The sequence below is a fragment of the Vigna unguiculata genome, chromosome 11 (genome assembly GCF_037176805.1).
Source record: "Vigna unguiculata cultivar grain cowpea cultivar isolate G323 ecotype 2 chromosome 11, ASM3717680v1, whole genome shotgun sequence".
Taxonomy (NCBI): domain Eukaryota; kingdom Viridiplantae; phylum Streptophyta; class Magnoliopsida; order Fabales; family Fabaceae; genus Vigna; species Vigna unguiculata.
Genome location: NC_140802.1, coordinates 12,578,819 through 12,604,123, shown reverse-complemented (window position 1 = coordinate 12,604,123; position 25,305 = coordinate 12,578,819). Strand labels below are relative to the sequence as shown.

General features: G+C 35.0%; 2 protein-coding genes across 6 annotated transcripts; one reads left to right on the top strand and one right to left on the bottom strand.

Annotated features, from left to right (window-relative positions):
* Window positions 1-714: 714 nt before the first annotated feature.
* Window positions 715-24,944, bottom strand: LOC114170689 (COP9 signalosome complex subunit 3-like). Of its 5 annotated transcripts, XR_003601121.2 has the most exons (17): window positions 24,747-24,943; window positions 24,606-24,653; window positions 22,461-22,518; window positions 21,334-21,628; window positions 21,096-21,208; window positions 20,179-20,425; window positions 16,035-16,092; window positions 15,858-15,947; window positions 15,605-15,670; window positions 8,900-8,989; window positions 8,607-8,765; window positions 8,407-8,528; window positions 8,141-8,213; window positions 7,992-8,058; window positions 2,950-3,084; window positions 1,079-1,287; window positions 715-979 (listed from the first exon to the last, which is right to left on the bottom strand). XR_003601121.2 is itself a non-coding variant. In XM_028056221.2 (15 exons), the coding sequence occupies exons 4-14, from the start codon at window positions 21,516-21,518 to the stop codon at window positions 7,993-7,995; spliced, it is 1,269 nt and encodes a 422-aa protein (XP_027912022.2). In that variant the 5' UTR covers window positions 21,519-21,628; window positions 22,461-22,518; window positions 24,606-24,653; window positions 24,747-24,944; the 3' UTR covers window positions 2,806-3,084; window positions 7,968-7,992. The 5 variants fall into 5 exon arrangements, 4 of the variants coding, with proteins under 4 accessions (XP_027912022.2, XP_027912019.2, XP_027912020.2 ...); XM_028056221.2 differs by lacking the exons at window positions 715-979; window positions 1,079-1,287 and having other exon boundaries at window positions 2,806-3,084; window positions 7,968-8,058; window positions 24,747-24,944; XM_028056218.2 differs by lacking the exons at window positions 715-979; window positions 1,079-1,287 and having other exon boundaries at window positions 2,806-3,084.
* LOC146881012 (uncharacterized) lies at window positions 10,919-14,649 on the top strand. Its single transcript, XM_085668869.1, has 3 exons — window positions 10,919-13,422; window positions 13,496-13,683; window positions 13,760-14,649. Exons 1-3 carry the CDS (start codon window positions 12,005-12,007, stop codon window positions 14,323-14,325), a joined length of 2,172 nt encoding a protein of 723 aa, XP_085524995.1. The 5' UTR covers window positions 10,919-12,004; the 3' UTR covers window positions 14,326-14,649.
* Window positions 24,945-25,305: the final 361 nt, after the last annotated feature.

Here is a 25,305-nt window from a genome sequence, read left to right as displayed (position 1 = left end):
AATTAATTATTCCCAATTGTAAGAATAAGAAACGCATATATTTTGTTATGACACTACTATAAGAAATGCTCTATTCATTTTGCATGGTCTAGGTTCTGGTAGTGAAGAAACAAACCATGTTTTGCTTAGAAATAGAAGAAAAAAGTTCTCAACAAATTTATCCTTTTATGTTTCTTTGTTGGATCAAGAAATTGCATTAGTTTCTAATAAATGACATCAATATAATTCACAATATTTATACTGTAATAATTTCTTAATTGATTATCAACTGGAATTGTATTTACCATGCCTTGAAGTCTACGACCAACCTTCCAAATCCTACTATATATCCAAAATAATATTGGGTGTTAGGAATAAGAACAATTGAGTTATTCTTATGATAACAGTGACAATAAGGAAGATCTTCCATCCTCTCCACTGTTCATCTTCTGTCACAATTAATGAAAAACATAACATGAGAATATGAACACTTTCTTTTATACAACTTAATGTGATTTTTCCAACATGGTTTTAACAAGATGGTATTTAATGTTCGATGAATTTCTGGCAACTTATCCTGCTGTTGTTCAAATTTAAAGTTCTTTCTTGTAATTACAGCCCATGTAACATTTCAAATACCAGAAAAAGAAATGCAAAACTTTGACAAATGCAACTTCAAACTTTAACAGATTTCATTAAATTTGATATTACAAAATAATCTTCCAAACACCTAAAGTGAAATCCAACAACTTTAAACAACTAATCTTTCTCTACAATATTAATCTTCATCAACATCATGTATACTAAAATCAGATTAACTACAGCCTATAGGCACACCAATCCAATTAACAAGTTGACGCACTTTCTCCATCCCTTAACTTCTTTTTTCTAGAATATAAATCTTCCGCCTTTGCCTCAGAATAGTTGCATCCTTTTCGTCATCACCATCTTCAATGCACCATTTAAAGAAATTGCACCCATAAGAAACTTCACTTTCACACTGTTTTTCAAAAAATAACACAACAAAAAATTACTTTACTATGCAACTACATGCAAACACAAACATAAACTTATCTAAACAAAACACCATATGACTGACCTTGAAATTAGAGCATCCCCTAAACTGTCTCCCACCATTCTTGATGGTTCTAGCCGTTCTCAACACAGTTGCCACTCCGCAATTGCATGTGGGTGCTTCACCCAAGCCTCTACAGCCACCACTATTATAGGACAACCTCTGATTTCGCATCACCCATGAATTGTGAGAGCAAGAAGAAGATGATTGACCCCTTGACATTTCTTCAACGTCTACAAAAACCAGAAGAAGAGAAAAGCATAAATTAGGGAACTCTCCACAAAATAGGGCACTTTATTTTTCATCACAAAAAAGAGGGATTTCAAGTCATTTTATCTTAACCACATTTTTGCCACGTATCTGCTGCACAGTGCTACCTCAACAGAAGCCAAACGACGTTAAGGAGTATTTAACATAAGGTACTGAAATAAACCCGTTTAAAAATATTGGGTACCAGATTGAACATTCCTAAAATTCGGATACCAAATTGAACATTTCGAAAAAGTTAGAGTATCAAATTAATAATTATACCATTTTTAAAATCCAAAAATTTATTAGATATAAAATGACTAAGTTAAACTTGCTCTAGTGGCACAATCTCTTTCCTTTTTTTTTTTCAATTTTACGTCAACAGCTTTGTAAAGTAACAAAAGAAAAATCAAAATAGGAATAATTAATGGAAGGCAAGACAAAAATATGACTACTAAAACTTTTCATATTTCATATTTCATGCTAATTTTTATGCGTAAGTTTTACAAAAGATTAAGTGTTTTATGCAATTTTTTCTACAAATTTTGATTAATAGATTTTTTTAATGGGTAATTAGTTACTGTGAATTTAAAAATTAGCAAAAGTTTCTTGCAAAATTTCATATAAAAAAATCTACAACAAATTTCCATACAAAAAAAATCATAGTAATTTTTCTTACGTAAAAGTCAATTTAAAAAGCAATAAGTACTTTCTTTTCTCCTACAAATTTACCTCGTGAGTAATTTTCTTACATATTTTAAATTCGTAAAGATTTTTTTTTTTAATTCTCAATTAATTATTTTAACTATGTTTTTAAATTGAATTTGTAAGTATGTTTTTTTCTAATAATATTTTTGCAAGAAACACCACAAAATATTTTATGATAACTTTTTAAAAGTATATAATTATTGTTAAAGGTCTAACATTATTATTTCAGTCTTTATATTTTTTTAAATATAATTTTACCCAATTTTAAATTTTAAATATGTTGATATATTTTACATTTAACATTTTAATAAAATAAACTTATTTTAATAATACCTTACATAAATATATTAATATATTTATGTATGACATAAACATATTAATATATTTATGTATTATTATTATTATTATTATTATTATTATTATTATTATTACTTTACTAGGTTCAATTTTATAAATTTTTGTTTGACAAATATATTAAAATAAGAAGTTGTGTATATTTTCTCTAATTTCAAGTTTTTTTGTTTTTTTTTTTACAGCCAGGACCAATTACTCCTATATAACACATGTTTCGGTATAAACTCGATAGTGAAGATAATTTAGACACACGTTTCAATTAGTATATAAAACAATTTTAAGAACAATCAATCAAAATTAATTATTCCCAGTTGTAAGAAAAATAAAAGCATATATTTTGTTATGACACTGCTATAAGCCATGCTCTATTCATTTTGCATGGTCTAGATTCTGGTAGTGAAGAAACAGACCATGTTTTGCTTAGAAACAGAAGAAAAAAGTTCTCAACAAATTTATCCTTTTATGTTTCTTTGTTCAATCAAGAGATTGCATGAGTTTCTAATAAGTGACATCAATATAATTCACAATATTTATACTTTAATAATTTCTTAATTGATTATCAACTGGAATTGTATTTACCATACCTTGAATTCTAAGAACGACCTTCCAAATCCTACCAAAAAAGATGTAGGGTTTTAGGAATAAGAACAATTGAGTCATTTTTGCGATAACAGTGACAATAAGGAAGATCTTCCATCTTCTTCTCCATTGTTCATCCCCTGCCACAATTAATGAAATCATAACATGAGAATATGAACACTTTCTTTTATACAACTTAATGTGATTTTTCCAACATGGATTTAACAAAATGGTATTTAATTTTGTGTTGGTTGGTGTAAATAATAATAACGCAAAGGGTCACCAAGAAATGAGCATAAGAAAACAATTGTTCGTGCTAATGGCATGAGGAGAGTTAGAGATTAAAACAGACAAAGATATGTTTGAGGGTTTGATTAGTCCCCTCTACTGTTCCTGATATTTATATAAATGATAAAGGAGATACAAGGAAGTTGAAATATTAAAGGCTACAACAAGGTGCTAGGTTAGAGGTTATCCAACACTCAACCTCCTAGCTTACACATCATGATTGCCTAGATATACTAATTACTTCTACACTCCCCCTCAAACTGGAGCATACAAATTGTATGTACCCAGCTTGGAACAAATAAACTCAATCTGAGGTCTCCTTAATGACTTGGTCAACATATCTACGAGTTGGTCATTCGATCCCACAAACTCGATACATATTTCCTTTGCCAACAACTTTTCACGAACAAAATGACAGTCTATTTCTATATGTTTTGTTCTCTCGTGAAACACTGGATTTGAAGCAATGTGGAGAGCAGCTTGATTATCGCAATACATCTTCATAGTCTGGATGTCACAAAAATTAAGTTCTTGAAGAAATTGCTTCACCCATATAAGTTCACATGTTAGTGATGTCATGGCTCTATATTCAGCTTCAGCTGTCGATCTAGCCACTACACTCTGCTTCTTACTTTTCCATGAAATAATATTACCTCCAAGGAATACACAGTATCCAGTAGTAGATCATCTATCCATAGGAGATCCTGCCCAATCCGCATCACAATATCCGGAGACATGAAAGCTTCCTCTATCTTCATATAACAACCCTTGCCCAAGAGCCTTTTTTAGGTACCTTAGAATGCGGATGATAGAATTCCAATGGCCAACACATGGAGACTGCATAAACTGACTAACCACTCCAACTGCAAAGGATAGATCTGGCCTTGTAATGGTGAGGTAAATTAGTTTTTCGACCAGCCTCATGTATCTTTCAGGGTCAGAGAATAATTCACCTTCTTCAGTTGTTAACTTTTGATTTGGGTCCATAGGACTCTCTACTAGTTTACAATCAATCATACCAGTTTTTTGTAGGATATCAAGAGCATACTTCCTTTGAGAGATTACAATGCCATGTTTAGACTGTGCCACTTCAATGCCCAAGAAGTATTTGAGGCTTCCCAAATCCTTGGTTTGAAAATGCCTACACAAGTGCTCCTTTAATTGAGATATGCCAACAATATCATTTCCTTAATGACTATATCATCAACATATACTATTAGGTAGATACATTTCCCAAGAGAAGTATGTGAGTAAAAGACTGAGTGATCTGCCTCACTGCGTCTTAACCCAAAACTTTGAACAATGGAGCTGAATTTTCCAAATCAGGCACGTGGTAATTGTTTGAAGCTGTATAAAGAGCGATGCAATTTACATACCATACCAGACTTCCCCTGAGTAACAAATCCAGGAGGTTGCTCCATGTAGACTTCCTCCTCAAGATCACCATGAAGGAAAGCATTCTTGATATCCAATTGATGAAGTGGCCAATGACGAATGGCGACCATTGCAAAGAAGAGTCGAATAGCAGTCATATGAGATAGGACTCGGGTTGACGTTGATTAGGACTCAGGTTGACAGAGACATCTAAGATATGGGACTCAACCACAGGAAGAGGGAGGACTTGTTGTATGACATGGGTGTCTTGAATAGAGGAAGAGAAATAAGGGGTTTGTTCAAAGAATGTGACATTGGCAGACATGTAGTATTTATTGGTTTTAGGAGAGTAACACCGATACCCTTTTTGAAGACGGAATAGCCCAAGAAGACACATTTGAGAGCACGAGCAAAAAGCTTATCTAGACCTGGAGACACGTCGTGAACAAAACATACACAACCAAAAAGCCGAGGAGGAATGTGAAAAAGAGGGTTATCTGGAAACAAGATGGAGACAGGGACTTTATGATTAAGAGAGGAGGAGGGCATCCAGTTAATAAGAAAACATGCAGTTAAAAGGGCATCTCCCCAATTATGGACAGGAATATGAGTACCAAGCAAAAGTGTACGAGCAGTTTCAACCAAGTGTCGATTTTTTCATTTTGCTATACCGTTTTGCTGGGGTGTATGTGGACAAGTGGACTGATGCAAGATACCATGTGAACTTAAAACTGCAGACAAAGCAGATGAGAAGTACTCTTTAACATTGTCACTTCTTAAGATTTTGATTACTCGATCGAATTGATTCTTGATTTCGTGTAAAAAAGATGTGGAGATGGATAACAATTCAGAACGATCTTTCATAAGATAAACCCAAGTACATCATGAAAATTCATCAATGAAAGTAACAAAATACCTAAAACCAAAAGACGAAACACGACTAGGTCCCCAAATATCGGAATGAAGGTTACAAAAGATTTGTCTCTGCCAGCTTCATATCCTTCTCCAATCTGTCTCCCCAAACCACGCTCCTATATAACAAAAGATTTGTGATCAAAGGTTACTGAACAGTTGAACAATTTGGTTAACTAGCTTAAGGAAATTAAATTGAAGGGACAATTAGGGACAAAAAGGACAGATTTTAGAGTTAGGGATGGAGACAGGATGACTCGACCGACTCCCTTTGAGGAAGTTTTAGAGCCATTTGCAAGGATTATAAAATGAGGTTTGTCTTGAAATGAAATGGTTGAGAACAAAGAGGTATTACCAGAGACCTGGTCAGAAGCACCGAAATCAATTACCCATGAATTGTGACTTTCAATAGATTGAGAAATGCAAGTTGTTAAAGTACTCAGAGCTTGAGATGATTGTGTCAGGTTGTTGGACTTAAGACGTAGGTACTCTTGATACTCGTCCTCAGTGAACTTGGACTCAGTAGTGTCAGCCTGAGAGACATTAGCAGTCTTAGAAGGAAAACCATGTAAGGAGTAACAGTTTTCCTGAGTGTGACCCATCCTCTTGCAATACATGCATTGAGGACGCCCGCGGCCTCCACGTCCACCTCCTCTAGGTCCACGTCCTCCTCTTCCTCGAGTTGCGGCCATAACAGATGATTCTACTCGAGCATGAGATTCTAGAATTTCAAGTGTTGGGACTTTCAGGACACGAATCATGCGTTGGATCAGGGTGTCCATGGAAGGGACCTCATGAGAGGTCAGAAGTTGATCTCTGATGTGATTGAAGTCTGGATGAATGGCACGAAGAATCATCACCATATAGTATTTGTCCAGCTTCTTCATTTCATTTGAAGCGTCGACTTCTAGAAACATCTGCAGGTCTTCCACGGCTGATTATGCTTCATTCATGAAGGAGATCATGTCATGGTTGGTCATTTTTCAGAGATGCCAACTTGTCCGCCGAATCATATAGGCGTTGGATATCGTTGGCATAGATATTCTGAGTCCTCTTTCAAAACGAGTGACATGTCTTGAAGGCCCTAAGAGACATTAACAATCTCGGCTCCACGGATTGCCACAACAAGGCACACAATTGAAAATCTGCTTGCTTCCATTGTTTGGCTTTTTCTTGAGGCACATGGCTTCTGTCTTTCTCAAGGTGGTCATGATGTCCCTGACCAAGGAATCACATCTCGACGGCAGCGGACCAGGAGAGGTAATTTTGTCCATCTAGCTTCTCGAAAGTAATGGAAGGACTTCCAGAGAATGAAATAACACTTCCAGAGGCCATTTCTGATCAAGGGAACAAAAACAGAGAGCAGAAACGCAAAAACGCAAAAAACAGTGGAGATTTTTAAACAACCGAGAGAGATGTCCGCAAGGGTAACGTCTAGACCTCACTGAATCAGAGTTTTGAGGGTCAGAACAGCAGAAGGCTCCGACGAGAGCTACGGAGGTGGCGCCATGACGTTCCGATCAGCAGAAGGCGGTGCATGGGTTGCACGCGCCTGTTCGCAGCGGAGAAGATGCGGCGCGTGACGGTGCGTGGACGGGAGGCTGGTTCCAGCACTGGTGTGGGTGGCTGTCGCTCGGAGAGGCGCTCCAGATCCAGTGGTAGCCGGCGAAAACTGAGGTAGCCGGAGACGGCGGCCGACGGCAAATAGTGACGGACGGCGGTGGAACAGTGGCAAAAAGTGACGATTTTTTGAACAGTGACAGCGGATAGCTTTGGATAGTGTTTTATGGTAGTGGACAACTGCAGACAGTGATTAACAGTGGCGGATGGCGGCGAATAGCCGCAGACGGTGGCAACAAGTGTTGGTTGACAGACCAGACGGAAACCAGAGCGGGATCAACCCGCTCTGATACCAAGTTGAGATTAAAACAGACAAAGATATGCTTGAGGGCTTGATTAGTCCCCTCTATTGTTCCTGATATTTATATAAATGATAAAGGAGATACAAGGAAGTTGAAACATTAAAGGCTACAACTAGGTGCTAGGTTAGAGGTTATCCAACACTCAACCTCCTAGCTTACACATCATGATTGCCTAGATATACTAATTACTTCTACAAGGAGTTTGGGAAGTATGAATAATAAAAAATGATTAAAAACCTTTCAGCTAGGAAATCTTTGAATTCCATACCAAACAATCACCTATTTTGTTGGAATGGTTGAAAAGGAAATATGAGAGGCTGAACTACTTAATCTCTCCATGGCTCTCTTCGTATGCTCATCTACCTCTATATCCACAATAAGAGTCTGAACTATCTCGTAAGTAACCATGCTTGTCTATTTTTCACATTATAATAAAAGGGACTTAAGGAACCGCTACTTCAAATGCACACAACAACTAGCACATAAAAATCGTTTAAACGAAAAAACAATATAAGTAAGAAGCGAACATTATCTCACTGAGATTGTCTGACCTTAAATGTTGAACTTTTGTGGAACATCAAAGTCATCGAAGTCGTATCTTTGTCTCTCTCTTCCGGTCTGAGTACGCAAGTTACGCTTAGTTAAAAATATTTTACAGAAATGTTAACATAACATAACAGAACAGTTGATGAACACACACCTTAGACAAATACAACTGATCACATGAAATTTGTTCATCCATTCCGGTTAGCTTCCTTGATAGTGCCATTATTCTGGCCATAAATTGAGAAAAAAACACTTCAGTACGAGAGGAAGGACATATTATAGACACAGGTCACTATGAAATTAAGCTTTAAAAGTAACAAAACCGAAAATTTGTCATTTCAAAATTTGAGATGAAACGTGTTAATTGTTACTAGTATTGGAAAGTAATTGTGCTAAACTAGCTTTTAACATAAAATATACCTCTGGATTGATGAATCAATGTGCTCAATCATTTCACAGGTTTTATACTGTTCAGGATCCTCCAAGAATCTCACCATTCCATCCTTCTGGTTGATAGTAGCATATATCTCACCATCCTGAATCTGAAGTTTAGGAGTATGTTATTAGTGGTATGTTAATGCTAAAATGAGAATGAAAATGTATCTCAGTTGGAAGAGCACCATTTGTAGCACATGCATTTCAGCTTCTTTGGGGCTATTTAACTGCACTGTGTTGGCTATATCTTGGAGAGAAAGGGTCAAGTATGTTTGGGTCAATCTTTGAATATTCCGCTTATACATGGATGATACAACCTGCTTAACCAGTCCAAGGTTGCTGTCCTGAAACAGAAATTTGCACAAGAAATCTTGATAAGTAATTGCATAACGTCAGAACTGGAAGTTAAACACTGTACTGAGTAACAATCAAAATGCCAGATGCTACAAATAAGTATTAAATATGTAAAAGAACCCACAGATTCAAACTTCTCCGCATTTGTCTTGACGAAAGCCTCTAATTCTGCAATTTTTCCATTGCCATAAGTATTTGCCAATTCGACATAAGGCTGCCAAAATGACAAAGGGATTAAAATAAGGTTAACATAGCTCAAATACAGAATATACGCATGGAAGACAAGTCAATGTGCGTTGAAGTAATCACAAAAAATTGCTAACAGCAAGTTACACGGCCATTCATGTTGATGGTAAAAAAAGGAATTCTAGACAAGCAAATCTACGAATAATTAAAAAAATCGAGGGAAAGCCATCAATTGCATCTAAGATTTTACCCTATAGGCAGCTTACGAAGAGGAGGGTATACTAAAGCAGGCAGAGTCTTGTACAGGTTACTCAATGGAAATGACACATTCCAAAATGGGAAAATGTACTTTAAGCGCCTGTTCTTTTTGCCAAATTTGGTAATTTTTCATACACCTTCAATATACCGAATTAGTATTCCAAAGTTTGAAAATATATAAATTTAGTCTTTCCTCATATTTAGGCTTAACATTTAGTGATGGTTTTTACTGCCACAAAGTTGGAAGAAATCTGAAAATTTAGTCTTTCCTCGCATTACCTAATTACAAAGTCAGAGAACCCAATCAACCTGCTAAATAAGTAATATATATTTTATACCATTATATATCTTGTAATGAATGGGTCAATATACGCAAGCACACACACATATATGTGTTAGCTTTTGTTTACATCAGGTGTAAAGTCTAAAAACTCGTACCAAATCCAAACCTTTAATTCTATAAAATCTAATGGTTGATATCAATTCACTTATTGAGTCATGTGCTACCTATGCATCGATCCAAAACAGTGTCTTTATTTCCTTGGAAGGAAAGCATATATATTAGTGTACTTAAATCTGAATGTAAATCAAATTAATGGAAAGTTAATACACATCGTGACTTACTTAGATGAACTGATCTGAACTATCAGATTTGGTGTAAGCCTTTTGACTTACCCTTGGTATAAACAGATCCTAAATATGTGTTTACACGCATGCAGTATGTATTTCGTATGTGAATTTATTGGTCAATAATATCTATATTTGTTTTTATTTATTGTGTATATGTATTTATCTATATTTATATTTTTTATTAACATTGTAGCAAATCATATTTTAATAGTATGTTTAATTTAGTTTTTATTGCTATAATTAGTTCATTACTATTTTTAATATATCATATATTATGCTTTATTTAGGTCATCATTATTCTGTTTTAGTTTATTATATTATAATATAATAAATATAATAAATAACTGCCCACTATTGTAAGTTAAAAAGTGACCAATTTAAAAATACAACAGAAATGTTGAACTCAAATTGATGCCCAAGCCCCAAACAGATGAGAAAGGAGAAAAATACACCCTAAAGCCCTAGGGAACCAGGAGCCATCCATTTCTGTTATAGCTTGCACCACCCCTTAAAAGTGAAACATTAAGTCCCAGAAGCTTGATTGCAGCCACTCAAACAGCAACACTATAACACGTGATAGAGTCTGTTCCTGTATCTCAACCCCACTCCACCCTGCCCCACCACCACAATGGTGACCACTCTGGTCACTATTGATAACATAGGCTGAAAACTGTCCTTCCTTCTGGACTGAGCAAAGATGATTCAACTTGGACCAGAAGATAATTTGATATGGGGAGTTATACAATCAAGGGCTGCATAGAAAGGGTGCTCCAGTAAGAACACAAAGCAGCTTCAGGTGAAGAGAGCAACACCAAATGTCAATACCTTTCCTTCTGACTTGAGGACAAGAAAGCTTCTTAGGAGGGTGGTATTGATGGAATCTGTCTACCCAAGCAGAGCATGATTCATTTAACCCAATGATTACTACGGCAAGAACTATTCCTATCTTACTTGTTAGAATCATGGTAGTTAGAATCGTACGAATCGTACGATTCGTATCGCGATACGGTTCAAAATTTTGATCCAACGAAACGTATCAGTAGATGAATCGTTTTTTGACTTGAATCGTATTCTGAATCGGATGAATCGTGTAGGAATCGTATGATTCCCGATTCAGTTTCATTTCAGCCGATTCTGACACGTTTACACTTCCCCAAAATATTTCTCAAAATACACATCTCACGACACACTACCTACACGCTAGTCAGACCTGCTACTCACACCGGATGAGCTTCACGCAACATGCAATACACATCGAAAATGAAAAAACCCAAACTGAAGAGTCACATTTGGAAGGATATTTGGTTATAAATTAAGAGGGGAAAGAAATATGAGATGCGTAAGGTGGAGAAGAAGCAGTGAAAGAGAAAAGAAGAAGCAGTGAAAGAGAAAAGAAAAAGTATAAAAAACCTGACCCGTGAAGAAGAAAGCACCGCGCGAAGGTGAAGAAGAAAGCACCGAAGAAGAAAGCCCGAAAGCATTTTGAACAGGTTTGCTTTCTGCTAAAATTTTTTCTGCTCAAATGCTTTTCGCGTAAACGTTTTTTGCCCAAATGTTTTCTGCCGCTAGCTTTTCATATACTGCTTTTTATGAAGTTTCTAGATTTTTAATTTTAATAATATTTAATTTAATATACATCAAATCAACCTTTTATTTCACTTTCGGAAACCTTCACAGTGACCTCTTACTTTACGTTTTTATTTTTTTGTTTAAATTCATCTTTTTAGCATAAAGATCATAATCAACGTTTCTTTTTCTTTTTCAAATAAAATATGTTTTATACTTCCTTTTATATTTTTTTTATTCTGAATGTTAATTTAAATTTTTTTATTCTGAATGTTAATTTAAATTTTTTTATTCTGAATGTTAATTTAAATTTTTTTTATTCTGAATGTTAATTTAAATTTTTTTATTCTGAATGTTAATTTAATTTTTTTTATTCTGAATGTTAATTTAAATTTTTTTATTCTGAATGTTAATTTAATTTTTTTTATTCTGAATGTTAATTTAAATTTTTTTATTCTGAATGTTAATTTAAATTTTTTTTATTCTGAATGTTAATTTATATTTTTTTATTCTGAATGTTAATTTAAATTTTTTTTATTCAGAATGTTAATTTATATTTTTTTATTCTGAATGTAGAATTAGAAAGAGTATGTCTCAAACAAAGAGAAAGAAAGAAATAGATATTACATGGAATCATTGTGAGAGTGTTCCTCCTCATAGACTTTTAGTTAAGTGCAAATATTGTTCACATACTTGTTGGGGTGGTGTAGCAAGAATGAAACATCATCTTGCTGGAACAAAGGAGAATGTCATTGCTTGTACATCTATTCCTGATGATGTTAGAGAAATGTTTTTGAAGTTATTAGAAGATAAAGAAAAAATAAAAGAAGCAAATCGGGTAGACTGTTTTGAAGAAACAAATATTCAATGTAGTAAGAAGGGGAAACAAGGAGTTGCAAAACAGACAACCATAAATGAAATGTTTAAAGATAGAGAGTTGGTGATTCAAGATATTTGCAACTGCATATATGGGAATGCTTTGCCATTTAATTTGGTAAGAAGCTCCTTATTTACCCAAATGTTGAAATCTGTTGGGGAATATGGAAAGGGTTTAAAGCCTCCAACTTATCATGAAGTTAGAGTATCTTATCTGAAAAAAGCGGTTGACAATATCCAAGCTAGTTTGGAGAAATATAAGGTTGAATGGCAAAAATGGGGATGTACTTTGATGTGTGATGGTTGGACAGATGGAAAAGGGAGGTCTCTTACCAACTTTTTAGTTAATAGTCCAAGTGGAACAGTGTTCTTAAAATCTATTGATACCAGTAATGTGATCAAGGATGCTAAACAAATGTTTGAATTGTTAGATTCTGTGATTGAAGAAATTGGGGAGGATAATGTCGTGCAAGTTGTGACAGATGGTGCTTCTAATTTTGTGGCAGCAGGAAAGATGTTAGAAGAGAAGAGAACTAAACTATTTTGGTCTCCGTGTGCAGCTCATTGTCTTGACTTAATTCTTGAAGACATTGGTGAACTTCCAGTATTTTACAATACGATTGCAAATGCAAAAAAAGTCACAACTTTCATTTATAGACACACATGGGTCCTAAATTTATATAGAAAATATTCTAAACGAAAAGAATTAGCTCGACCAGCAGTCACAAGATTTGCAACTGCTTTTCTAACCCTTCAGTGTATAGCACAACAGAAAAATGCTCTTCGATGTATGTTTGTTTCAGAAGCATGGACAACTAGTAAACATGCTAGTAAGACTGAAGGTAAACAAGTAGTGAGCATTGTTTTATCTGATGTTAGATTTTGGAAATCTATCCAATATTGCCTGAAGTGTGTCACTCCACTTGTAAAAATACTAAGGCCTGTGGATGGAGACTCAAAACCTGCAATGCCATATATTTATGAAGCTATGGATAGAGCTAAAGAGCAAATAGCTGCAAATTTCAAGAATGAAGAATCTCGTTATAAAAAGGTGTGGAAAATAATTGATACTCGTTGGAATTTGCAGTTACATAGACCTCTTCATGCTGCTGCTTACTACCTTAATCCTAAGTAAGTAACTAACACTATACTTTCTTAGATTACAATTTCATAACTATAACACTATACTTCTTTTTTATATTAGATTTCATTATGACAAAAACTTCAATCCGGATGAAGAGGTTTCATATGGTTTGTATGAGACCATAGAAAAAATGATCCCTGATAGAAGGATTAGATTTCAACTTGATCAACAACTTGATAGATTTAAGAAAGCCCAAGGATTATTTGGAAGAAGCATGGCAATTGACACTAGGGATAAGAAGCAACCTGGTATAATTTTATTTTTTTTCAAGATTTTATTAAAAGCATAATTTCACAATTAAAAATGTTAGTTTTGACATTGCAGCTCTTTGGTGGGAAAGTTATGGTGTTGAAGGTAAAGAGTTGCAAAATCTAGCAATGAGAATTTTAAGTCTCACTTGTAGTGCTACTGGTTGTGAAAGAAACTGGAGCATATTTGATCAAGTCCATACCAAAAGAAGAAACCGCTTGGAACAACAAAGATTAAATGCTCTTGTCTTTGTTAAATATAATCTTCAACTTGAAATGAGACAAAAGGTTAGAGAAGAGAAAGGAGATACTTATGATCCTATATGTCTATCTGATATTGAATCAGATGATGAGTGGATTACTGAAAAAGAGGATCCTTGTCTACCAAACGATGTTTCATGGATGGATATACATGAATCTTTTACTCTTGAAGAGGGAGCTCCAAGCAAGAAAAGGAAGAGGGGTCCAAGAAACATAAACATAAAGGGAAAATCTACTACACCAGCAAATGATAATGGAATTGAAGGGATGGTTGAAGAAGTTGAGGAAGAGGATGAAGAAGATGAAGATGAGTTGCCACAGAATGTTATATTAGATGAAGAAGATGATCTAAGTGACATTGATCTTGGAGATGATGAATGAAAGAATAAAATTTAGATGTAACATTTAAATTGGAGATCTTGATTTAGTTATAATATATGATATTTTTAATGTTTTTTATTTATCATGTATCTTACGATTCAAAGTAAGATTCGATTCACGATTCAAAAAAATTCACAAAACGATTCACGATACGAATCTCGATTCGATAACCATGGTTAGAATTATTACTTCTATTGTATCATTAACCCTATGTATAGGGTGTAGAGTATGGGAAACCTCTACTGCTGTATCTAATTATGCACCTATGATCCTAGTGCAGTCTCTTCGTCTTCCATGTACTTGTATAAGTTTCCATTATAAATAGAAGAGAGTGAGAGTGGTCCTATAAGCCCTCTACTCATATATTTTCAGTCTCAATCTCAAGTTGGTATCAGAGCGGGTCGATCCCGCTCTGGTTTCTGTCTCATCTGGTCCGCCACCATCTGTCACCGTTGTCCGCGGCTGACCGCCATTAGTCACTGCCGCTGCGGCTGTCCAAGTTTAGTTCATCTCGTTCAAGAACTACCCATTGTCCTTTTGAACTACCCAACATTGTCAAATATCATTTCCTATAATAACAATATCATTAACATATATTATTAGGTAGACACATTTCCCAGGAGAGGTATGTTTGTAAAAGACTGAGTGATTTGTAAAAGACCCAAATTTCTGAACAATGGAGCTGAATTTTCCAAACCAAGCTCATGGTGATTGTTTGAGACCATATAAAGAACGATACAATTTGCATACCATACCATACTCCCCCTGAGCAACAAACCCAGGAGGTTGCTCCATGTAAACTTCCTCCTCAAGATCACCATGAAGGAAGGCATTTTTGATATCCAATTGATGAAGCAGCCAGTGACGAATTGCTGCCATTGCAAAGAAGAGGCGAATAGTAGTCATCTTGGCCACGGGAGAGAAAGTGTCACAATAATCAAGGTCATAAACCTGAGTGTACCCTTTTGCAACCAATCGGACTTTGAGCCGATCAACGTGACCATCAGGGCCAACTTTAATTGCAGGTTTTCTCATTAATCGGATGTCATCTTCCTCTCTCAATCATAAGGTCCCTTTCTCCATTCTGTTTCCAGATAATCCTCTCTTTCACATTACTAAACTATAATAAGACAGTATCTTTTCTCTTAATTTTTATTCTGATCACACTTGCTAAGATAAAGTTATTTCTATCAATATCTTGCATATAAAAAACCAAATTGTACAATTTGACCTTCTAAATTATAAGACAATATCTCAACCAACTAAATTGAAGTCATACCTGACAGAAGTTCTTCAGGTTCCTTTGAGCAGCAGAAGAAGAATACTTAGGAAGACTGGTAGAGAACTGCAAAAAATAAATGGCAGGTCATCACTTCATAAATTATAAATATAGATCCTCAAAAAATAAAGTTTAATTTGGTCAAAACGAGAAAAACCCTCCACACAGAGGGCTTGTCATCTAACAATACTGTTTAGTATGTGATGCATAGGAAACATAACAGGCGTAATCTCTAAATAAGTTAGACTTATACCTGCCCATTACGAATGAGAGAAACCAGGGTATACTTTTTGTACGCTTCCACAGCTATAGCATTAATGACAGACATGGGAGCAGTTACAACCTGGAAAATATATAAATGCTGAACTAAAAGGTTGATTCGAGAACAAATCATGAATAACACAAGTTATAGATTATGTAGATTGCTTACATTATGCAGAAGGTCCAATGCTTTTTGAAAGCACTTCATTCCAATGCATATCATTCCTCTGTCAGAAGGTCAAAAGTCAGTCAATATGAAAAATGCTTCACTAAGAGCTCATGACCAGAAGTATGATCTAAAGTTATTAAATATTGACAAGTATTCAAAGTACTTGTCAATCTGATCCATGTGCATTTCAATTTAACCATGATATAAACTTGAGATAAATATAAAAGGAATAGAGAATAAATTTGAGTCGCAATGGTGGGTGCCAGTTTAACTATCCCATCCTAACCTCTGTAAAAATACATCTCATCACCATCACTGTTTCAATTATTAATTAAATAAATCTTTTACAAAAAGATAAAAATCACAGCAAAGAAAATATGATATTATTAATGTAAGGACACACATTGTAAGGGTTTACACAATTTAACACTTGAAATTGAGATATTCCCATGTTAAAAAAATAAACAGTAAATAAAAATATTAAAAGAGTAAAAATAATCAAATTTATGTCCTAAAAACTATTTGATTTAATGAAATTAAAGTTTGTGTTTCTTTAAATGTAATACATCATTTGAACAAAATCACACAAGAAACAAATGTGTAATTAAGGTTGCAATAAGAGAGAAAATACTTAGGAATCTGAGTGATTGACTGAACTTCATAAGTAATGAACAAGTTGAACAACAATTCAGACAGAATGAAAAATTATATAGAAAGAAATAAGGGTTTTCCAAATGAAATGAAACTAAAGATAAGAGAGAACACTGAAAACAAGTTTATCAGGTTACCTAATAAACTACAAGTGTTTTAGTAATTTAAAACAAGAATAGGTATGAGGATGGGGATATATATATATATAGGAATGGGGACGTGACAAATATCTACATACCCATTCTCATCCACATCCTCAATTTAAAAAATCAAATATTACCCATATCCAGTAAATGTTAGGATTTACAATCAAAGTCAACAGAGTCAACAATACTCATAGGAATGAGTTTGTTTGAGATCCCTAAATTTGAGGGTGATTCCCTCCCTTAGGATCTCATGCTTATCATGGCATACCAGATTTCATGTATAATGAATGTGAGGTACTAGAATAAGTTATCTAAAAAAGAATTGATTGAAAAGTTGTGCGCTTTGTGTTGTACCTAGTTTCTAGATATGGCATTTCCTATTCTCTTCTCTTCCCTCTTACACATTATATCTAAATCTCCAATGCTATTATAAATATGGGATCTATGAGAAGGAAATTCACTCAAAAATTTATTCATTATTCTTTTGTATTTTTCTCAAGTTGATACGAAAGTGGGTCGATCTTGCTTTGCCCATTTCTGTTTAGCAAAAAACTCATCATCCACCATTGGAGTTTCGTCCACCAATACTTGGGTTTAGTGGGCCTCAAGCAGCGCAACCCAACCTGGACGGTTAGGTAGTTGGGTATCCAAATTCCTACAAATGCACCATCACAATCTTGACTGCCCTAGGCGATTGACATGCACTGCCTTCCAATGGTTGGAATCCTTTTGGGCCACCACAGTTCAACTCGTAAGTAGAGTTAGCTTTTGCCCTCTATTCTTCATTCTGATACCACTTGCTGGGTCATGTAGAGATGTAGACCCCCCCCTCACTCACACGATTCATCCATGGGGAAACAGATGTAGAGGTAGTGGTGCAAGAACTAATGAATCGGGATGAAGCTCTCAAACAACTCAAATACATCTTTTCAATGCCCAAAAACAGATGGTACGTTTTGCAAACAAAAGAAATATAAACCATCTTAGATTAAAGTGGGGGATCGGGTCTACCCCAAGATACGGCCTCATTGGCAAAGTTCCATGCCAACGAGGTTGCATACCACGTTATTAGCATGCTATTATGGGCCTTTCAAAGTGTTGCGACATGTGGGTCCAATGGCATGTGGATTACAACAACCAGATATGGCCCGCATTCACCCGGTCTTTCATGCGTCCCAACTAAAAGAACCACTCAGCAACAAGGTGACAAGGTGCAGCAGGTGCTCATTGAGTGGAAAGGAGATCCAGAAGCAACAACCAGGGCGGACGTGGCTACTATGATAGACTAGTCTCCAGATTTCAACCTTGAGGACAAGGTTGTTCGGTCATGATGATAACACTATGAAGGTGTATGTTCGAAGGAAGTTTGTTAAAAATTAGGTAGTTAGTTAGGTGGTTAGTTAGGTGGTTGGGGGAGTGAGCCCTTCGTGAGTGAAAGTCTTTATATGGTTGATCCTGGGTTGTTCAAGAGAGTTTTTATGGCTGTATTGTTGTTTGTTTGGAGACAGGATAGAGTCTATCCTGTGTAGGAGGAGAGCTTGGCTCTAGGAAGGTTGTACATGAGACACGGTTGTTTTAAGTGGAATACACAAGGTTTATTCGATTCTTTGGTTCATGTACAGATCTCGTCTATGTGTTACACGTTCTAACAAATTTCCTTTAACAAGAAACCTAACATAATCACATGATGTCTTTTATTGCCAACAATTGAGGAATTGAAAATTTTCTTGGAAGTTGACTCATTAGATGAGATAAAAAAAGAGATTGGATAAGTTTTATATTGTTATAATACTCAATGCAATGAATCTAGATTTTCATCATGTTTGAGATCAAATTTCAACTACCACTGATAAACATATATATCCAAATAAGATATGACAACCACATAAAGGTACAAGCATAATGATATACCTCCCACATGTGTATTCTACAAGGAATAATGTCAGATGCAAGAAATAATTCTTCAGAGAGAAGCCCAACACACAGAGGTAAGAAGAGCCAAAGGATAATTTAGTTGAAGGGAGAGAATGGAACGAAGAGAAGTCAACAGAGAAGGTGGGAGAAAAAGTGAGTGCGACTTTAGGACAGTAGAAAGCAAGTCACAGGAAGCACCTGCAGGGTCTTTTTTTCATTTCCTAGTCATTATAATGCTACTAGAGATCACTTTAAAGAAACCCATCGCTTTGATGTTAGAGCCCACCACCATGCCTCTTAAAAGCGAAGAAGCAACACAAATGTTGATGCCAACATTGCATTGTTCACGAGTGACTAGCCAGAAGAGCTAGAACACAGTCACTACACGTGGGAACAAGTGGAGAATGTTAAATATTAGAACCCTGAAATAGCAATGCAAGTTATGGGAGTCCCACATAAGAAATGAAGATTTTTTATGTGGGTTGTTTATGACATTGGGCATTTTTCTACTACAATGGCAAGCTTTAGCGATGAGATCCATTCCCACCTAAGGTATGTATGCATTATATAAGCATTAGCAAACAAATAAAAATTTCATAAAGGCAATTTGGTTGGGAATGAAGAGGAGAGTATTTTGGGAATGAAGAGAGAGGAAAATTGTGGTTATTATGATTGTGTTATGATAGGAAGTATACACATGAGGAAGGATAGACATAAGAATTCATCTAGCATTTTTTCCTTATGTGATACAGGGAAAGAGGGGTATCTCCCATTGAGAAGCCATGGAGATTGCGCTCGAGATATCGGACATTCTATCACCTTTCCTACAGTCACTTGTTTCCTCATGAAATTATGCCGAAAGGTTTAAAAAACAATCTGCAATAGTGATTTCCATCACTCCTACATCAAGGATTTCGGGTGTGTCCATGATTGCAATTGTAGCCACATCAATTGCATTTATCCACAATTTCCTGCAATATCAAGAAACATGACAAAACTGTGACCTCGATTCCTGCATTGTCCTGGTATCCTAACAGATTTAGGAGGGGCAGATTTTGAGCAACACTCTTGCTTTGTTTGGAGGGGGAAACATTTTAATAACTCCCCCAATTTAAACATCCAAACCAAAGAAGGAAACTTATTAATGAACTTCCATACTCTTCCCTGATACCATTTCCTCCCCTTTTTATTTTGCATTTTTCCCCTTCCAACTCCCAAATACCCACATGAATTGACATGGGAAAATCCTACAACCCCACCACTACTGTTAAAAACACAGGACATTACCTATAGCATATCTAACATAAGTGTAAGAAATTCAATAAAATATTACAAACAGTGAAGAAATTACAGCACATTCCATCAACTAAAACACAATACTAAAAACACAATACTAAAAACACAAAAAGAAATAGGGGAAGAAAGAAGCGCACCCATAATAACAGTAGAGAAAAAAGTCTCGTGGATGGTTAACTTCAAAAACATCATCATCCAATATGGATAAACCAGTTTTGTAGCACTTTGACAACAAGCAAAGCAAAAGAAACTCTGAATGTAGGGGAGTTAAGTGCTCTGCAGAGACCTGAACTTTCCGAAGTGCAGTGAACAAGGGAGCAACACCGCGTATTGGAGCTTCCAACAACATCACTTGATCCTTCAACCTCCTACACACGGATAAAACTAATTCCAAAAAAATTCAAAAACACATCAATCAAAAACCAAGAAATAACATCAACATCAAATTAAAACCCATTCTATTCTAGATCCTTCAGCTCCTTAAACATGCACAACACCACAAATTCAGAAGAAAAAACAGTCAACATTAAACAACCAAAGCCAAGAAAGAAAACACACTTCTTCAACATCACTTGATCCTTCCACTCCCTATCTCACCTCCTCAACTTCTTCTATGCTATGTGGAACTTTTGACAGAACAATTTCCATTTATCTCTCAATCTCTCTCCATGTTTCTTCTTTATTTCTCTTTAATCAAACACTTACAGTTTCTACTCTATTTCCCTCCTATGTCTATTCATCCTTCATGTTTCCATCTAATCTATTTCTCCTCTCTACCACGCCAACTAAACATCTCTCCTTCACTTTTATTGAATTGTAAACAACACTCGATTGCACAAGTATCTAAAAACCAATAAAATAATTTCAACCCGCAATTTGTTACTTAATTAACTCATGTAAACAACAAGGTTTCAAAATCAGTGCGCAAAAACAACTTCGGCCAGCGATTTCCCAATGTCAAGGATCAACCCTAACTACGACCACAATTTAAAGCAGTTTCTCAAAAAGCAATGAATCAAGAAAAATTAAGGATTTGAATCTCATATTTTCATACATTTTTCAGGGGCCAAACGAATCTGATCGCTGCAAGCGCCGATGAACCTGGTAACGATTGGAACGGCAGTCTCTGCCTGCGTTTTGGTGATCGGACTAGTCATGTAGGCATCTCTGCAATCACAAAAGAATCAAAATAAAACAATTCGTGTAATCTCACAACAACATTTAAAGGTTCAAGAACTAGGGTTTTGGGCATCGACAAATAACGCTTATAATTAATCTTTTTTGGGACGTACAAGATGTAGAGAAAACCGAGGGAGTGAATGGAAGGATCGAGCTGAGTGAGAAGCGGGGGGAGGCAAGTTGACTTGGATCGGAGCGAGTCATCGGCTTGTTTCAAAATACTGTGGAGGCGATTAACATCGCTAGAAGTGCTCGATAGCCCTTGGATTTGAGCGACCAAAGCTTCCAGAGGGTCCATGCAGTGCAGTTACTTGCTTTTCGACCCGTTCACTTGTTTGTTCTTACTGACTCAGTGAAAACACATAACAGTGATTCGTTCCCGAAGCTCCTCTTCGTTTTTCTGTCGTCCTGAGAGTGTAATGTAGCACATGAATGTGTTTGTGATACCACTTAATCCTAAATAAAATTTCTACTTAAATTTATGAGAAGATAATTCTTATATAATTTATTTCAACTAAAATATCTTTCATTAACTTTTGTAGTTAATAGAGAACATTTTACACAAAAATATAAAGCATTTGCATACAATTTGGAAGATCACTATCTAATTAATGCCTTAAGGTTAAAATTTATTTATTTTATTAATTATCTTTAATATTATTCTTTTAAGATGTCTCAAGTATTTTTTATGTTTGTTTGCCTCATTTACATGAAATTTTAAAAATTAACTGAATAATATTCATTATCCTAAATTAATTTGTCAAACTAATATTCATATTCTTTTTATCAAATTATTAGTAAAAAATATAAAATAAATAAACAAACAACTAAGAAATAAAGTCGAAGTTCTTACAACTAAGATATACATGCTGGTAATTATCTTGATAATATATATATATATATATATATATATATATATATATATATCCAAATTGTCCATCTAAATCACCAAAACATCTTCTAGTAGCTCAAAATCAAATCAACAAAACAATTATACTGTCACATCTTCCATTAGCTAAAGGCATATGAAAAAAATCACATGTGCTCGAAAAATCTAATTTTTCTCTCAGTTGTATCATATATCCTACATATTGTAACCATATCATAACAAGTTTCTATAGTTAAGCTCCTAAACATCAACTACAAAAGAACAACCACAAATGAGTACTATTTATGCTAGCGACAAATAGAAAGTGGATTTCGTGGCTGAAAAGATGGTAACTTTAAATAACACTAATACCTAATGATTGGACTGGAAATCCCACACCAAATCAGAAGCTATAGCCTTGACAATTGAACTGCATATATTAAAGTAACACACAAATGTTACTAAGAAAACAAGAGAAGAAATTAGATATTATTTCTAAATTTTACAATTGGGTTAATGTTAATGATCTCTTAGCTTTGCCTTCTTCGAGTTCTATGTACACTTGGTGTAATGTTAAAAAATGCTTCCTTGGTTCTATAGGGTTAAATTTGCCTTCACATATGCTTTATGCTCATGATATTTTGTTTTTCTGTTACGGGTCACAAGGTAATAATTATTATATTGCATTACACCTTGTCTCACATGACTTTGTTTGACTATAGTTAACTATATTCTCAAATTATATTCTATAATTTGATGGTGATATCGAAAAGTATATTGATTTCCATTTTTCCTCAAAAATTGATTAAAATCTAATGTAATAGTGTGTTTGGAAGTAGGAACTAAAAGACATGAAAAATCACATCCTATGTGTCCATCATCAGCATGTTTGGTTATTTGCTTTGTGTGGTGGCAATGGAGCTACTAAACATGTTATAGATAGATGGGTTGGGACAGAAAGGAAAAAAATCATGATATTTGTTTCATTGTTCGTTTTTCTATAATCAGGATCTTATTCCATTTTATTTAGCAAAACTTAGTTTTCCATTTTAGGTAAATAATGGATACATAATATTACTTTCTTCCTAAATCACCAAACAAGTTATTTTAAGAAACCAAAACATCAAAATCTTATAGGGCCATTTGCAAGACTCAAATCAATCAATCACATATAATAGAAGAAAGCAAAAGAGAAAATTGAAAACGAAAAAAAAAATTGTGGAAAGAGGAGCCACCAATCCTTGGATTGTGCCTTAAATTAAGATCAAAGTAATATGAAATAGTAGACACCACAACCATTCAAAAATTCATGATTTCAGGTTTCCTTAACCTGACCTGAGACAGACCACCACAGCTTTTTAGTTAATGTTTCATTAATTTATGTTTATGTTTCCATTTTGGACAAAAACTATATGCTAAGTTATCTCACATTGTATCATCACCAGAAGGCATTACGGCAACAAAGTCCAACAAAAGTGCCACATAATATTAAAAAGTGACACAACACAGACTTGACCCTATTTTCTTGATTATACTTTCTGCCCACTGCTGATTCTACAAGTTCCATGTTCTTTAATAGTTTATACTTGGTTCAAGTGGTGTTTCATTTTGTTGGGGAAGAATAAAGCTAAGGTTTTGGGCCTAGTTTTGGCAAGGGAATAAGGTCAGATTTTAGGACCCAACTTATTTCAAGGTAGAACAGCTGACCACAACAACACCATAGCTATATCTTGAGACTATCCTAAGAAAATAAACTCAAATCGAGGGAAAATTTAGGTTTTTAACCCTTGTTCATCAAAATGGCCATAATAGACACATTTTTGTTCCATTATAGTGTGGCTGTGATTGAGCATAGTGACCATATCCCATAAACACAATGCAAATGAGCACCTGTTGCAGCGACCTGCCACTACTTAACAACATTATAATAGTGCCTCCACTGCCCACTGCCTTGCACTACAACTAAAGTTTCCTAATTTCCCAGCCACACATCACATCTCCAAATCAAAGTACAAACAAAGCTAACCTACACATAAAAATTATAAACAGACCTAATCTACAACTTCCGCTTATGTGGAAGTACCAATATTTTTATGTAAGAGCATAATAATGGAGGAGTAAATTGTGTGCTTTGGATGCATATCAACGCAAGCACTAGTCTGCCAAAAGCTTTAGGGTTTAAGATCTCTTTGTCAATCATTTTCGGAATAGATGTAGTACCTTCACCACGTGATAATGACTTTCTACCTTATATTATCTGACACATGTTAAATATTCATATCATTTAAAATTAAAATAAGAGAGTTATTCCGTGGTTTCATTCATAAGCACAGATTCAGGACATCCTTATTTCCATTCCTTTCTCATCCATAAGCACAAACTCAGCACATCCCTATTTCCATTCCATTCTTTCATTCATAAGCAGAGATTCAACACAAATTAAGTAAAAATAGAGCCAACGAAAATAGGGATTACAAACTAAACCCAAAGAAGGGAATTAGGGATTACGAATTGTACCTTGATAGTGGCGGGCGACACCAACGATGCAGAACGAACGGTGAGCGACTGAAGACAAGCATTCAACACAGATTGAGTACAAACAGAGCCAACGAATATAGGGATTACAAACTAAACCCAGAAAAGGGAATTAGGGATTACAAATTGTATTTGACAGTGGCGGGCGACGCCAACGGTGCAGAAGGAACGGTGAGCGAGTGAAGGCACAGTGAGCGGCGGAACGCCGGTGGAGGAAGGGACAAGTGACGCAGTGACGGAGGAAGGTGGTGAACGTATGAGTGAGCGAGAGTCGTGGGAAGGTGGTGAACGAATTATTTTCCAGATATTTTATTTAGGCTTAAATACATTTTTTATCCTCGTATTTATATAGTGTTTGTTGTGGTAGTCCTTATTTTTGTTAAATGTTTAAATTAATCCTTATTTTTGTAGTGTTTGTTGTGAATTATTTTCTTTTTTTTTTTACCATATGTTTAAAATGATTTTCATTTCTGCAATTTGTGTTTAATTTAGTCATTTTCTGTGATGTCGTTTAAATCAGCAACACTCTACATGTGGCACTGTTTCTGATTTAAACAACGTCACAGAAAATGACTAAATTAAATACGGATTACGAAAATGAGAACCATTGTAAACATTTGATAAAAAATATGATCATTCGCAACAAACACTACAAAAATAAGGATTATTTTAAATATTTAAC

What these genes read in the sequence shown, in the direction of transcription:
- LOC146881012 (XM_085668869.1), top strand. Translation starts at nt 12,005, where the DNA reads ATGTCTCAAACAAAGAGAAAGAAAGAAATAGATATTACATGGAATCAT. An exon ending in GCTTACTACCTTAATCCTAA is followed by an intron (nt 13,423 to 13,495) that starts GTAAGTAACTAA and finishes TTTTTATATTAG; the next exon opens with ATTTCATTATGACAAAAACT. An exon ending in TAGGGATAAGAAGCAACCTG is followed by an intron (nt 13,684 to 13,759) that starts GTATAATTTTAT and finishes TTGACATTGCAG; the next exon opens with CTCTTTGGTGGGAAAGTTAT.
- LOC114170689 (XM_028056221.2), bottom strand. Translation starts at nt 21,518, where the DNA reads ATGGACCCTCTGGAAGCTTTGGTCGCTCAAATCCAAGGGCTATCGAGC. An exon ending in CTCTCATTCGTAATGGGCAG is followed by an intron (nt 15,671 to 15,857) that starts GTATAAGTCTAA and finishes TATTTTTTGCAG; the next exon opens with TTCTCTACCAGTCTTCCTAA. An exon ending in ATTGATTCATCAATCCAGAG is followed by an intron (nt 8,214 to 8,406) that starts GTATATTTTATG and finishes ATTTATGGCCAG; the next exon opens with AATAATGGCACTATCAAGGA.